The sequence below is a fragment of the Chlamydotis macqueenii genome, chromosome 9, assembly GCF_036417535.1.
Source record: "Chlamydotis macqueenii isolate bChlMac1 chromosome 9, bChlMac1.mat, whole genome shotgun sequence".
Classification (NCBI taxonomy): Eukaryota; Metazoa; Chordata; class Aves; order Otidiformes; family Otididae; genus Chlamydotis; species Chlamydotis macqueenii.
In genome coordinates this window covers 18,293,971-18,308,089 of record NC_141564.1, presented here as the reverse complement: position 1 = coordinate 18,308,089, position 14,119 = coordinate 18,293,971, and the positions used below count along the sequence as shown (strand labels likewise).

The following is a 14,119-nucleotide window of genomic DNA, read 5'->3' as shown; positions in this document are numbered from 1 at the left end:
TAGAAACAGCACAATTCAATTAAATTAAACTTGGTTTGCTTGGTACTTTCTGTTTGACTAAATGACTAAGTATTTGGTGGTTGAGAATACATAATTAATAATCTCTTTCTCAAGACTTTGCATTTAAAAAAACAGAAGCTTCTCAGAGACAGTCAAATATGAATATCCTGAACCCAATCAGATGAATTTAGTACTGCTTTTTTTGTAAATATGTGCAAAGCTTATTCTAATAACTTTTCTCATGTCATCTAATTAATACTTCTAAGAAGAAAAAAAAAAGGTAAAAAAAGCTCCCCAAAACAAGATAAATCGTGCTTGCTTTTCCAGAGGATATAAGCATTTCAGTGACTTTATTATACCTAATTATTTATTAATCTTAGCGAACTTCAAAGAAGTCATAAAGAATGTGATATAAATGCAGTCATTTGCATTCTAAGAACAAAAAAATGTCTGTGTGCAGCCTTACCTCCTCCTCGTTGACAAGTTCTCATCACTTTCACTCATCACCAGGACTCTGCTGGATCCTCCTTGACTAGCTTCATGCATCACTTCAATCTGAATAAAAAGAACCCATTAAAAGTAAAAGTTCCCTAAATAAAAGCATTAGCAATTTTCTTTTTTTTTCTTTTAAACAGATCTTACCTAGTCTAGAAATCACTAGACAAGGTAAAATAATTGAGATCTAGATGTGCAGGCTGTAAACCAAGAATACCTCCTCTCTTATGTAGATAATTACAGGCATAACACTGTTTCCTAGACTCTGAAATACTTTTTGTTTCCTGCCTGAAGCCAACCCAAAGAGTTCACATTTTCAGAGTTCTTTGTACAATGCCATATAGAAAAGTCTAGGGAATCTGTCTTGTGCCTCTGAGAAGCATCTTTGTAGTGGTAGCAGTATTGTGTAGGACAGGGCATACCCTCAAAGACTGAGCACAGTATACATGTGCAAGGGCCGTCCCCAGGTTGGCATGGACTGGGGCTTTTTACATATTTTGATAAACATTAACCCACTTCCTTGTCTAGTCTTGCAGCGTTGGATCATTTTAAGTGTGCTCCAGGCACAAGTTTGAAGCAGGCTTTTCCTCCTTTTGCCTGTAGCTTTTAAAAATACTAAGCGCTACTTGGGCTTACTCAAAGGCGATCTCTTCAAATTCAGTAAAACAACTCAGCTGCTGAGTTTGCAGTTAATCCAAGCCAATATCTAAACTCCAGTAGAGTCTACGTTCCTGAGTACTTCCATTTTTAAGGGCTGATTCTGGGGAGAGAAGCAGTGGCCTGCCTTATATTCTGTATAGCTAAATTATTCAGCTGGTTGGTGATGATGTTGGAATGCATTAATAAACTATTCTTACCTGAACTATTATGAGAACAAATAAAGAATTTTATAGCAACAATGGGAGAGAAGGAGAGGGGGCATAATTTTTACTGTATTCTTGGAAAGTAAGATTTAAAAGTGAATGAAAGCCTGTATTGTTGCATATACCTGAATTTGGGAGGAATGCAACTCATTACCTACATTACTGATGAGAATTCCTCTTTCCCATACTACCCAACTTCTTTTGCTGTTCTTTTCTGAATGTTAGTTGCATTATTTTCCTCAATACAGTCAGGGCCCTCTCTTGATTTTTTCTTTCTGAAAACATACCTTAAATTGCATCTGTTACCATTCTAATGATATGCTGCTCTAAAGAGCTAATAATAGGAACTTTAATGCAGGGAAGATGCAAGAAAATTATGGAAGAGGGATGTTATTATTTAAAAGGTTGTGAGTAAATGGTACTGTATGTTTTGATTATTTTTTTTTCTTTTTTTTTTTTGTAAACTTGCAACTTTGCCAAGATCCCATCTAGTTACAAAATACTTGTGTGCAGACCAATCAGAATACAACTTCAGCGGTGGTACTCCTGTCTCTTTCACAGGTATGTTTACATGGTCTAAACCCAAACATTTCAAAAAGACAAATGAGGCATTACTTGAATTTCACAGGAAAAAAAAAGAAGTCTGGTCTCTGAAAGTGGTGATTTTAGCTAGCTGAACAGCTGTCTTGATAGCTCCTTGTCCCAGTCAGTTTCTACAGCTCAAGCAAAAGAGACTGCTGTAAGGGCAGGGCTCTTAAATGCTGTAAGGCTTGAGAATAGGGAGGAAAGGATAAGGATTTCCAGAAAGTCCTAAACAGAATCTTGCTGCAGAAACAATAAAGCAGTAAATCTCATCATAAGACATAACAGCAAAATACATTTCCCTGAACCTTACTTGCCTGTGAAGCAGCAGGTAACAGTGGAATTTTTCTTTGGTTTTTTTTTTTTGTTGTTGTTGGTTGGTTTATTTTTAAGTATTAAATGTCTAGTCTTTCCTCCTTTGCGTAGAAATGACCCTTAGGAAATATTTAAATGAGGAGATATATAAAACTTCATAAAACTCTGAACATAACACAGCTTCAGAGTTTATTTCCAGTCTTGGAAATAAAATAGTTGATGTGCTATAAGGAAGGACAGGCACTTTGAATGCCCTTACATGTATTATTGTTGGACATTCCCTCTGCGTTTCCTCTTTCATCCTTTTTAAGTGATTTCTGCTTTAGCGTACCTTGGTTTTCAATGTACGTGAGCATAAATAAATCTTTAACACTGTCAACTGAGTAACTTTCAAACTGCAATATGAAGAGTGGGGAAAAAAAAATGTTTAGCAGAGAATTAACTCATAAGTGTTCAATTTTTAAATTCCAAGTGTAAATATTTAAACCTATATTTCGTTTTGAGTTCTCTCACTATATGAAATGTCCCCAAAACACAGATACACCTACCTTAATTCCACCTTTAGTCTTCTTAATGTTTTTCTTTTTTGATAACTCTACTTCAGAAATGGACTTTGGAGGGCAGGAAATCTCTGTGGACCTCCTGTTGGTAGCTGAAGGAGTCAAAAAGAAAGAAACATTAGAAAATGTGTGCCAAAAGCTAGAATCCAGCTGCCTAATAAAAACACTGAGCAAATTTCCTGTCACATCAGAGGTAATTGAGACCTGGCTTAGAGAACTGAATTGTGGTGGGGGTGGTGAAGGAGCAGCTGGCACAAGGGATGGGCTATGTTGGTCGGTGCTCCACCATGTCTTGAATTGGCACTTCTGGCTCCACGCTGTAATAACTGCTTTGGTTTGGCTTCCTCCACAGCAACCCAGATCTTTAGGGTAGCACAGGTAAGTGTTAGCCAGCTCTATCAACAGCTGGGTAATTCTCACTTCCATAGTTTTTCAGCTCAGGTGCTGTTACATGTGTGCGTTTGCCAAGAAATAAAATTTTGGTTCTGGTAACAGTTTGCTAATGTCAGATTATAAAGGATTGTTCCCTGTAAAGTTTCATCACATGAATATCTCAAGAGTAATCATAGAGGTGTTCAACAAGTCACTGTGACCATGTATGTAATGCCAGTGAATGAGGAAATTATTTCAGAACATGCTTTGTCATGTCAGGTTTGTTGGGTCTTGCAGGCTCTGTAAATCACAGTTGGCCATGAGCTAGATGTCACTAGAAAATCGTCCTTGGCTACTTATCCTGACGCTGCTGTCCAAAGAAAAGGTTTAGAATGATCTATGAGAAGGAGAGTCATACATCTGGCTTGAGAAGAAAATCGTCTCTCTCTCACACTTTGGATCTTTGTTCTAGGTTGATAATGAGTTCATAGTGCACGTTATGTAAGTACAAGGCAAACAGTGCTCTCCTTTTTCTTAGCTGCTGAATTGATACAGGCAACCATGCATGTCATAGTAAAAACAAATATGAACACCAGATGAAATGATGAAAGAATCTGGGTCAGGCAACAAAGAACAAAATTGTTGCCATTCTGAGATTATGTCCAAGACAGATGTTGGTTCGCAGCTCCTATCTGTGCTCCAGTGTTTTCAGCTTTATTCTGGGAAAACTTTCTAATTGAGCAAGAATTTTTCCAAAAATAAAAACTGGTATTTTCCAATGCATGCAGTAACGTTGTGTTTAAAATGGTTTCACCAACTGTTATGTTTTAAGGTGGTGAGAATCTTGGTTGTCACTAATTTTTTCTTCTTTGGGAGGAGCTGAGAGATGCAATAAAAAAGATGCAGACATCTTTGAATAGGGAGGACATTAACAGATTTTCAGATACCCTTGTCATTAAATTATTTTAATGTAGTAAAAAAAAAAAAAAGGCATAAAATTACCCCAAATTATATGTTAAAAAGACAACGTATCAGTTTCAAGACAATAATAACAGAAGCTGACATTTATTCTACTCTGTCTTTTCAACTGTCTTACCATGCAGCTGGGAAGAGAATTAATTAAAGCAGCTTCTCTCCAACTCTTTCCTAAATCTTCCTGGTTTTATCCCATGCCAAATGACGTGAGGACTTGGCAATGTCCATTTCATGCCTATTATTTCCTCACAATGACTCCATATTAGAAAGCTACTGCAACAGAACAGTAAAATCTGGCAGCCACCGGCAGCTGTAATCAACCAGTAGAAGATTCTTACGGTTCCCAGGACTGAGCTGAAATGCAACTGTTGACTCTGGTTCTTCCATCACTCTTTCAGAATATACAGCAGGGGATTTTTGATTTTGAGCACTACTTTCAACAGATGCTCGTTTCCCACCCCAACAAAATCCTTCCATGAAGTAGCAATTGTTCTCTCAAAGGCATTGTTATTTCACCCAGAAAAGCGGTGTATTGATGGTGTTAAACCAAGGAGGGAGGGGGAAGGCAAGGTGCAGCAAGTATAAGCCATTTGTCCTTATTGTCAAAGTTTTCCATATCTTTCTAATTGGCAGGGAGGATTATTTCTACCCTTGGCAAAAACAGAATAGCAAACTTCATCAACTATTTCATACATTTTTAAACGTTCTTTTATGTTTTCCCCCATGAATTCCTGAGTAAAGTGGTTACAAGCATCAGCAAATTTACTCTTTTCCATACTAATGGAACCTGAAGATTCTATTTAGCCTTAAATTCTCATCTTCCGTGATCTTGACAAGACACAGGCTGTGATCATACCTATCACACTGAGCAATATTCTCTCCTGGAGCTTTTCCCAACTATATTCTATTTATACCTTGAAAAATCAGGATTAAAAAAAATAAATCTAAGACTTGATCACAAAAATCCTGATTCAGTTAAAGAAAACCAAGACATTGTTTTATACTTCAGGAAAGAGAGCATCGTTTAAGTGAAAGATGATACGTTCTCAAAAAGTCCAAGTGCAGATGCTCGTTGATCCAGCAGCAAATTGCTCAGGTCAGTTCACTAGCTTTGTCTTGGCTTAATCAGTACGATGTACTTCAGAAAGGCGGCGGATACAAGGTAAGGAAACAGTCGAATCCAACCGCTTCTATTTCAAGGGTGAGTTTGATTCAGATTTACACAGCCAACTCCCCTTCCAATTTGACCCAAAAGTGAAAACAGGAAGCAATCTAGTTTTGGTGATGCTCCAGAGTATTTTGAGTGGCCCATATTCAGACTGCTGCATGTCACTACATTTAAGTAGTTTCTGGAGTCATTTAGAAAGAAACAGCCCAAATACCTGCTAATTATTATTGCACTAATTACTCTGGAACTGGAAATATTTTATAAGGGAAAGTCCCTTATAAAATCCAGTACATTTGGCTATTTCAAGATCATTACTGTACCGTACTGCTGAAGCAGCTCAGCGTTACAGTGTTCAACTGCCTGCTGAAAGAACAAAGGAAAACTATATCTGTAAACAATCTAAGGTCTGCATGTTTTCAAGGTTGTTTTCATCCTATTGTTTCACAGTACTCCCCCGAACAATGAGTAATGAAGATTTCATTGTGAACTCACTACTATTTTAAATTGTTTGATGCTGTTTTTAAAGCAAATATTGCTAAAGGGCATTGTATGTAGAAGTAAACGTTTTATTGCAAGGATATTTACAGTAAAGCGGGGTTTAAGTCTATCGCTTGCATTCACCTGGAGCACCACTGTGCTTCTATGGGGCTTTAGTACTGCTTACTATTTTTATGAACGCGTTGCATGATAGATACGGAATTACTGTTTTATTACCTAGCCTACAGCAAGTAGTAATGTGGGCTGTACTGTCCCTAAAGCTGCTAAGAAAGGACGTAGACTTATGTGCTCAATGTTACTTTGCCACCTCTTCACCATGAAATAAATTAATTGAGGAGAATTCGCTGTGCCACTTGTGAGGAAAGGCTGTGCTTCCATCCATTTCTGCACCCTCCTCCTGCATGGCAGGGTACAGGCACCATCTCTTAGCAGCGCATCTCGCACAGGGGGGCTGTGTCACGCAATGAGGCACAGACAGAACTGTATGCAGCTCCCAGGTGCTTGGGGACAGCTGGATTAGTCCATCTGGGTTACTGGCCTCAAATTTGCTCCTGCTAGAGTAAATGTAACTCATCAGCTAGCAAGAGACACAAACTGTGTAGTGAAGGGTTACGACACACGCTCAGCACTTGCAAGATGTTCAAAGCCCCCCCAGATAAACACCATGCTTTACGGACAGGTCTTGTGTGAATTTCCAACCACATGCTTCCGTGTCTGTTTTCTGTGGGAAAGTTGGTGCATTCTTACTAATCACCTACAGCAGGAACAGGCATGGAAACGATGAGTCTGCTAAACTGTTTATTGGGGCTTGCAGCTCATGCTGTCCCACAGGAACATGAATTTGAAGATAATTAATGACTTAATAGTGCTTTTGAATGCTGCTGATGACAAAACAGCATGCTTAGGCAGCTGAAAAAACACCAGAGCATCTGAGGGTTATTGTAGTCACTTAATACAGAAAGTATTTTCCATTCTTGGACAATATAATCTATACTACTTTGTTCTAGCAAAATTGCTGTAAACCTCCTGAAGATCTGCCCATACAAGAAGGACAGAGCAAGACCCTTGTATGTGGAATATTATTTTATGAGGAGACACACTACTTGGTTTCCTCAGACTTGCCCAAGTGTGACAGCCACCCTACAGACACAAAATTGAAAGCATCTTTTCCTTTTCTCTACTTTGTTTATAGAAATATCTTGAACTATAGAAAGTGGTGGTTTCCGAAATCCATTAAGGAAAATCACATGCACCATCTTTTCTGAGTCAGCTAGTCTCTCTGCAGCCTCACTTCTCCTGCACACGTCCCCAGACTCTTGCAAGACATTCTTCTTTTATCCTCTCTCCAGATGTTACTAGTTAGTGAGTGTTATGCATTACTGACTGTGAAGAATGCTGGAATGGATTCAACGAGCAGTCATACACACTTAACTGAGATGGAACGAGTTTAAATTTTATTATTTAAAGAACTGAAAAGGCCCCAGCTGTGTTCCCCCATATGAATTTCATGTTCCAAGTTGGCCTTCTAAGATGCTTACAGGGGGAGTCATGTATTTTGTATGTGCAATGTGCTGTTAAACATGTTATTTGCTTAATAAGCTCACAGAAATTTTGACATCTCTGCTCCTGTATTTCACATTTATATTGCACAAAAAGAAATCCCTAGGTAAATATTTTATAGCGTTTAGAAGACAGGAGATGCCAGAAACAAAGCTATGTGTGTAACCCTAATTTTGCCTCTTTGTTGCTAAGGCATCTTGGTCCACCCCCCTCTAAGAATCCTTGCCTCATTCAGTGCATGGAATCAAAACCACTTAATTCACAAGCAGCTATTCACTATTTTGATTTATCTGTATTTCCCAAGGGGACCCACAGCCTTACTCTCCATGTGCTATTTCAATCCTTGCTCTGAAAGGTGCCTGTCCTCCTAGGAGAGCTGCTCCAGCCCTCTGATCATCTTCATGGCCTCCTCTGGACTTGCTCCAACAGATCCATGTCCTTCTTATATTGGGGGCTTCAGAGCTGGACGCAGTACTGCAGGTGGGGTCTCACCAGAGCAGAGTAGAGGGGCAGAATCCCCTCCCTTGACCTGCTTGACCACGCTTCTTTTGAAGCAGCCCAGGTTGGCCTTCTGGGCTGTAAGGGCACATTGCCGGCTCATGTTGAGCCTCTCATCCACCATCACTGCCAAGTCCTTCTCAGAGCTGCTCTCAGTCTGTTCTCCGCCCAGCCTGTGCTTGGGATTGCCCCGAACCATGTGACTTGCCTGGCCTCGACTTTGCAAGTAGCTGATTGAAACTTGTGGGACTGTGACCTTTTAAAACCTAACATTCACATTAGAGTATACACAATGTAGAAGTTGTTCTCTCATTTGCATATTTGCAGTGACTGGGCTGTTTTGGTTTTGGTTTCAAGAATTAGTGATACAAGACATACTGAGAAACAGCATAGAAACGTACTCTGTAAATTAGACCTAGGAAGAGAAGCCCGATTTTTTAAAAATTCACCCTTGTTTGTATGTTTGCAGTGACAGATATTTCACATTCATTTTTAACAGCTGGGCCTAAAAGGCTGACACTGAATATCAAATGCAAATTTTCATTCTGATAACAAAAATTAAACATGACTGTGTGGACAAAACATTGGTGTGAATCTGAAAGCAGCTGTTCATGGCCTACCTACTCCTGCTGGTCTGGTAATCTTTGGTGATGCTCGCTTTGGGGAAGATTCAGGATGTGGGGCAACAGGTTGTACTGGCCGGGTCTGTTTGGCTGCCAGCTTCTTCAGACTTACTTGCCTCTTGTCAAACATTTCTTGTACATCTTCTAGTTTTTGTAGAATTCTTTGGGCATTGGCCTAGGCAAAGAAAATGCAAACAACAGATGGTTGTCAGTGCTGGACTGGGCAAGTTGAGAAAGGATTTCTGTTACCCAGACTCAGACTAGAACTGCAGATCATACTGTGCTGCAGTTTAATGCAACCCAGTCCATGCGCTCTGCACGGATCTGTTTCACTGAGTACGACATGGTGACTCTAGCAGTCTTTCTAGCACTGCTCTGAAGAAAATCACATGTGTCATCTATGACTACTCATGTGAGTAAAACATTGCCCAAGTGGCCACAGCTCTGCGCCCTTTTGGTGAGGGAGAGAGGCATATTTGAGCAGACTTAAATAAATAGCCCAGTACACTCTCATGTACAAGGCAATTGGTAATTTTGAAATTCTAAATGAGTTCACACACATCTAAGAGGTTTTACCTTTATTTCGGAGGTGAGGATCGTGTCAAACTGATTGTAGAAATCCTTCGGGTTAGAGAGCTGGTGTTCCTTAGCTGTTACCAGGAATTTCTCAATTTCAACGAGTGCAGTTTCAGCTCCCTCTTGTGACTGGCACTTGTCCACAGCTTGGGAAGCTAAGAGGTAGATTCCAGCTTCACACCATTGGCTTGCCTTTAGAGAAAAATGGGGCAAGGAGGACTGCGTCATCACTGACAGTCCATGTTGTGAAGTGTTGCTTCTACTCCACCAAATACCGATTTGCCCTAACATGTCACTAAAGGAAATGAATGTTACTTCACAGCACTCAACAGTTCCAGGCCACAAGTCACCCCACTTAGGTATGTAGAACAATAGCAAGTTAAATTCAGCTTTCATGGGCTAGGTAGTCCAGTAACATGTAAAATAATAATATTCTGAGCAATGAGAAGTGTTACTGTGGTTGCTGCAAGTTGAATCTGTCAGCTGTACTACCTCATTTCATTGTTCAGTCACATTATCCAAAACTAATATTTAAACCATATCAAAACTCCCCAAAACTTCTTAGGCCTGTAAAACTCAGTTAAAAATACTCCAAAGCAGGTTTTTACCATAAAATGTTGGTAATTCCTGTTTCAGATGAGGCTGGAATAGCATGCAGCATTTAGCTTGCTATTCTAGTTAGATCACAGAAAGTGAAAACAACTGAACAAGGAGTAAACTGTTCATTTTTAAGCACTGGAATACATTTGGTTCTCATTTCAAATCCAAGCCTAGCTCAAGTTTTTCTTAGTTTTATATCCTACTTTTCATAATTTTAAGACCATAATTATGGAAGCTACTGCTCCAGTGTTTATAGTAACAGTTTCCAAGTGAAACAGAGAAAAAAGTAATACTTTTTCTCTTCATCCAAATTACCTGAGCTTATTAAAACACTTTTTTTTTTTTCAGTAGAACCTTACCAGGGCTGTTATCTGAGAAGATTCACTCACCTTATCTAACTGCTTATGCAGCTCAAGAGACTTCCCCAAAATATCATACTTTTTCTTGGTCTCATTGGTGAAGTCATCACAAATGCGCCTGAGTTCAACACACTTTGGTCTAATGGAGTCAACTGCATAATGGTTGTTTTGGATGAGCTGTTCTCCATGGAGAGCTAGAGACTGGGCTTTCTCCAAAGGCTTCTGTGAAATTAATGAGAAGAAATCCAAAGTTAATCTTAAAATGACATGCGTAATAAAGACAACCCATTCTGCAATCCTTGCTGTAGCCTGGAGGTAGAGGTTTGGGATATTAATGTATCCAATATGTCTTCCTTTATATTTACATTGAAGACCAACTTTCTTGTCAGTGAGTACACACGAGGTTCTGTCTGAACATCAGGAAACACTTTTTGTTTTTACTCTGAGGGTGACTGAGCACTGGAACAGCCCAGGGAGGCTGTGGAGTTTCCCTCCTTGAAGATACTAAAAGTCATCTAGACAACCTGCCTTCCTGGGCAATCTGCTCCAGGTGGCCCTGCTTGAGCAAGGGCATTGCACAAGATGACTTCCAGAGGTCCCTTCCATCCTTAATCATTCTTTGATAACTGTGATTCTGTGAGCATATATTGTCTTCTTTCTCACATACTGGGGACATTCATTATACAAGCTTTTTTCCTGCAAAGTTCCCAATAATCAAAAAACCCTATATTTTTTCACTCACTAATTGCCAGGTTTATAATGCTTTAGTTTATTTTTGATTCAAAGATATATTTGGAAAACTCTTCCCATCCTACTGACTGCATACAATTCATAAGCTTAGTGACAATAGGATGAAATTAGAGGCGGCGAACAGGAATAGAGCACACATCAGTGTGTTATGTGACATGGACAATGGAAGGAAAATCCATCTTCCTCTGATTCAATGTACTCATTTGTTCAATGCTTTCTAATAATACTAAATGTGATGCATATCACAGCTGACCAGCTGATGGAATTATAAAGTCCAAATGTCTGGAAAATAAAGGTGTTTATTGGAAGGCACGGCTGTTCCTCAAACTGCTATGAGTCTGAATAGAATGGTCTTAAAAGGCATCTGGCCAAGGGAATCGGTTAAGTATGCTGAGCTTTTGCAGATTCCAAAGACGAGCCTAACCTTTCCTGGTTTGAAACATCAGTTTTTGAACTGGATTCTAGCTTTCCAAGTAACAAACTGAAACTGCTGGGTCTGAACAACTCTGACTTCTGAAAATTAGGAACTGAATAATGCAGTTTAAAATAATTACTCAGGAGAAGGGAGTAAGCATGATGTAAGAACAGTGACAGAGAAATGTCTCGAAGATCATGTCTATAGCAGCTAAAATACTATCTTGAGTACAAACCTGTCCTTTCTCTTCCAATTGTTTCTGTTCCCTTAGGAGGTGCTCCACTCGAGTCACACTATCTCCAATGTCAGCAAAACCTGCTTGTGCTTCCATGAGATTATCCAATGCCAGTTTTACCTAAAAAACAACAACAACAAATAACGTTTAAAAACCCAACAAAAAAAACCCACCCAAAACACCATCACAAGATACTCAGAAAATGATAACTAACCTATGGCTTCTAAACATTCACCTACATCTTTTAGAAGAGTCTGCATCTAAAGTTTAATCTTTCAGCTTGTTCCAAAATGGAAAACCCAAGAAATAAAGCAGGAATCAACTATTATTCAAAGAGTTGCCCTGCTTCTCACTGTTTATTTGGGCCCACACAGTTTTGAAAACCTGTAACTCCGGAGTCTATGTTACTCCAAAATAATCTGTATTACTCCAGCCTCTGGGCTGACAGCTGGGCTTTCCAAACTGCATTCCACTGGCTCTGGTGGGATTGGCAATTTACCATCACAGAAGAAGTGATATTTGGTAACATCACATATAAACGCAAAATGATTTATCAAGAAGTTGGTGTTTCACATTTTGGCCTAACAGGCTGGTGGCACTTTCCTTACCGTGCCTTATTCAGATGTTGTAAATCTGACAGCTGTCAAGAATTTAACTTTTGAATATCCACTTCTCATTTCATAATGAAGGCCTCCTTTTTGGATTGCCAATATACTCTTAAGTATACCACGAGTTTACTCTAAGGTAAAATTTGATCTTATTTACCAGAGAAGTCTAGACAGAATGAACAAACAAAATACCTCTCTAAAATCATGTTCAAAGTGTCGAAGCTGCAGGCATTGTTCTAGTTTTAGATGATGCTTGGTCCAAAATTGATCAAAAGCCCTTTCTGTTTCATCCAACTGAGCCAACAACCTGTTAAGAAATTAGAATGAAAGTAACTTACTTATTTCTTATAGTTCATTTCTTTTAAGTTACACCAATGGAGGGCAGCAAGCAGAGTAGGAATATTGTGGGAGGTCTACACCTATGTAAGAAGGCTCTATGTCAACCTTCCCTTAAGCAAAAGAGAATGAAAGTTGCAGTGGGACAGGCAGGAGCGCGACTGATGGGTAATAAGTACATGGATCCACTGTGGCAGCTGCAGTCCTGCATCCTGACCTGCAACAGGAGCACAGAGCTGTGCCATGTGCTGGCAGCCAAAGGCAGCTGTCTCTCCCTTCCTTCCACCAAATTCTTCAAACATAACTCCCTCCAGGCTAATACAGATTGGATATAATGCAATTATTATTTTAAGGAATGCTTAAAGCAGATCTCTACAACTTGCTCATTTTCTTCACCCATCAGAAATAGGCACGGACAGAATAATTTTTCCCCGTCCATTAAAAACAATAGATTAGTAGCTCATAATGCTTCCCATGGACATTGTTTCACTTTGTGTAAATGACAAAACATTTATTCACAAAGAAATTCGTATCAAAGTGTCATACATCTGTAGTAAAATATCTGACACAAGACTAGTGAGTCATCCTCACAGCCTGTCAATGATCTATTAATTATATTACAAAGTAGACCAATTTAAACAGAAAAAAACCCCCTGCAAATAAAGTCTTCTCTGAATATCCTATGTTTCAACAGATAGACACTCTTTGGGCAGGCAGGGGACCAGGCCTTATCTCCTACAAGCCCAGTAAGCGCTAGAATCATCAAGTCATTGGCGCAAACGCCAATAGCTCCATCCTATTCCTCTCAAAAACAAAGTTTATTTTCAATCTATTCCTGAAAAACGTGTTTTTAATCAAAGCTAGTTGTTGAATTCAGGATGAATTTGCAAATTCCTTTGGGATGACTATTTAAAGGATTTTAAAGTATTCAGTGAAAAATATCAGCTCAGCTTTACTTTTGGCAGCTTTGTTTGCAGTGAATGCAGACCCACTGAAACACTAGCGTGGCATTTCTCTTTCCACGGCATCATATGGCACGGCAGAAACTTCTATGGTGACTAAAAGCTTTATGGTAGTAACTAGCATTGTAGGGAGGAACAGGGGTTTTTCTCTCTCTACGCAGCTGTGAAGGGGTGTGTTTCAGAGTATCATCTTCATCTGTTCCTCCCTGGTGTTTCCACAGACATGCACAAGCACATGTCCTGTCATCTCACATGGATTCAGATGCCAGTGTCTAACCAGGCGTGGAAGTTTGGAGGATGCATATGCTATGGGGAAAGTAAGTCTCACATTAAATCTTCAGCCAGGTAGTTAGTGGTCCAATAAAAAATTACCAAGAAATTCAGTTCTTGTTTGAACTTGCCTTGACAGTTTAATCCAGTAACTGCCTCAAAGTTATTCCCTTCTCTGAGTTACCTGTCCAATAAATTCTGACTAGCTGAACCAGTGGGAATTTATACTCCACATATTTAAATCATTTAAATTACACTTGCGTTTCCTAGGAATAAATTAGCAACTTGCACAAGGTAATCTAGCTTCACTGACCTTTCTACTGTTGCCACATTTTCCAGTTCATCTGGACTGAGTTTGCAGTTGGCACTTCGGGTGACTGGCTCCCTAATGCATGTAAGTAGCGTGGCCCCCTGCTTCACAGCTAGTTTCAGCTCATCCTGAGGGAAAGAAGGAAAAACAAACAAACAAACAAACAGTGTGTACTTATTCTAACAATGC

The 14,119-nt window shown here is 39.4% G+C and overlaps 1 protein-coding gene and 1 long non-coding RNA gene across 2 annotated transcripts in view; one reads left to right on the top strand and one right to left on the bottom strand.

Moving 5' to 3' along the window:
- MCF2L2 (MCF.2 cell line derived transforming sequence-like 2) overlaps positions 1 to 14,119 on the bottom strand; it is a 145,110-nt gene that overhangs the window by 84,091 nt on the left and 46,900 nt on the right. Inside the window, exons 8-15 of the mRNA XM_086754196.1 lie at positions 13,934 to 14,058; positions 12,245 to 12,359; positions 11,445 to 11,564; positions 10,075 to 10,266; positions 9,086 to 9,277; positions 8,507 to 8,684; positions 2,804 to 2,907; positions 467 to 555 (exon numbers count right to left, since the gene is read on the bottom strand). Of these exons, the coding sequence (XP_086610322.1) occupies positions 467 to 555; positions 2,804 to 2,907; positions 8,507 to 8,684; positions 9,086 to 9,277; positions 10,075 to 10,266; positions 11,445 to 11,564; positions 12,245 to 12,359; positions 13,934 to 14,058 (1,115 nt within the window). The remainder of the gene's footprint in view (positions 1 to 466; positions 556 to 2,803; positions 2,908 to 8,506; positions 8,685 to 9,085; positions 9,278 to 10,074; positions 10,267 to 11,444; positions 11,565 to 12,244; positions 12,360 to 13,933; positions 14,059 to 14,119) is intronic.
- The window catches only part of LOC147599723 (uncharacterized), a 344,381-nt gene that overhangs the window by 286,102 nt on the left and 44,160 nt on the right, over positions 1 to 14,119 (top strand). The gene's annotated exons all lie outside the window — the stretch shown is intronic.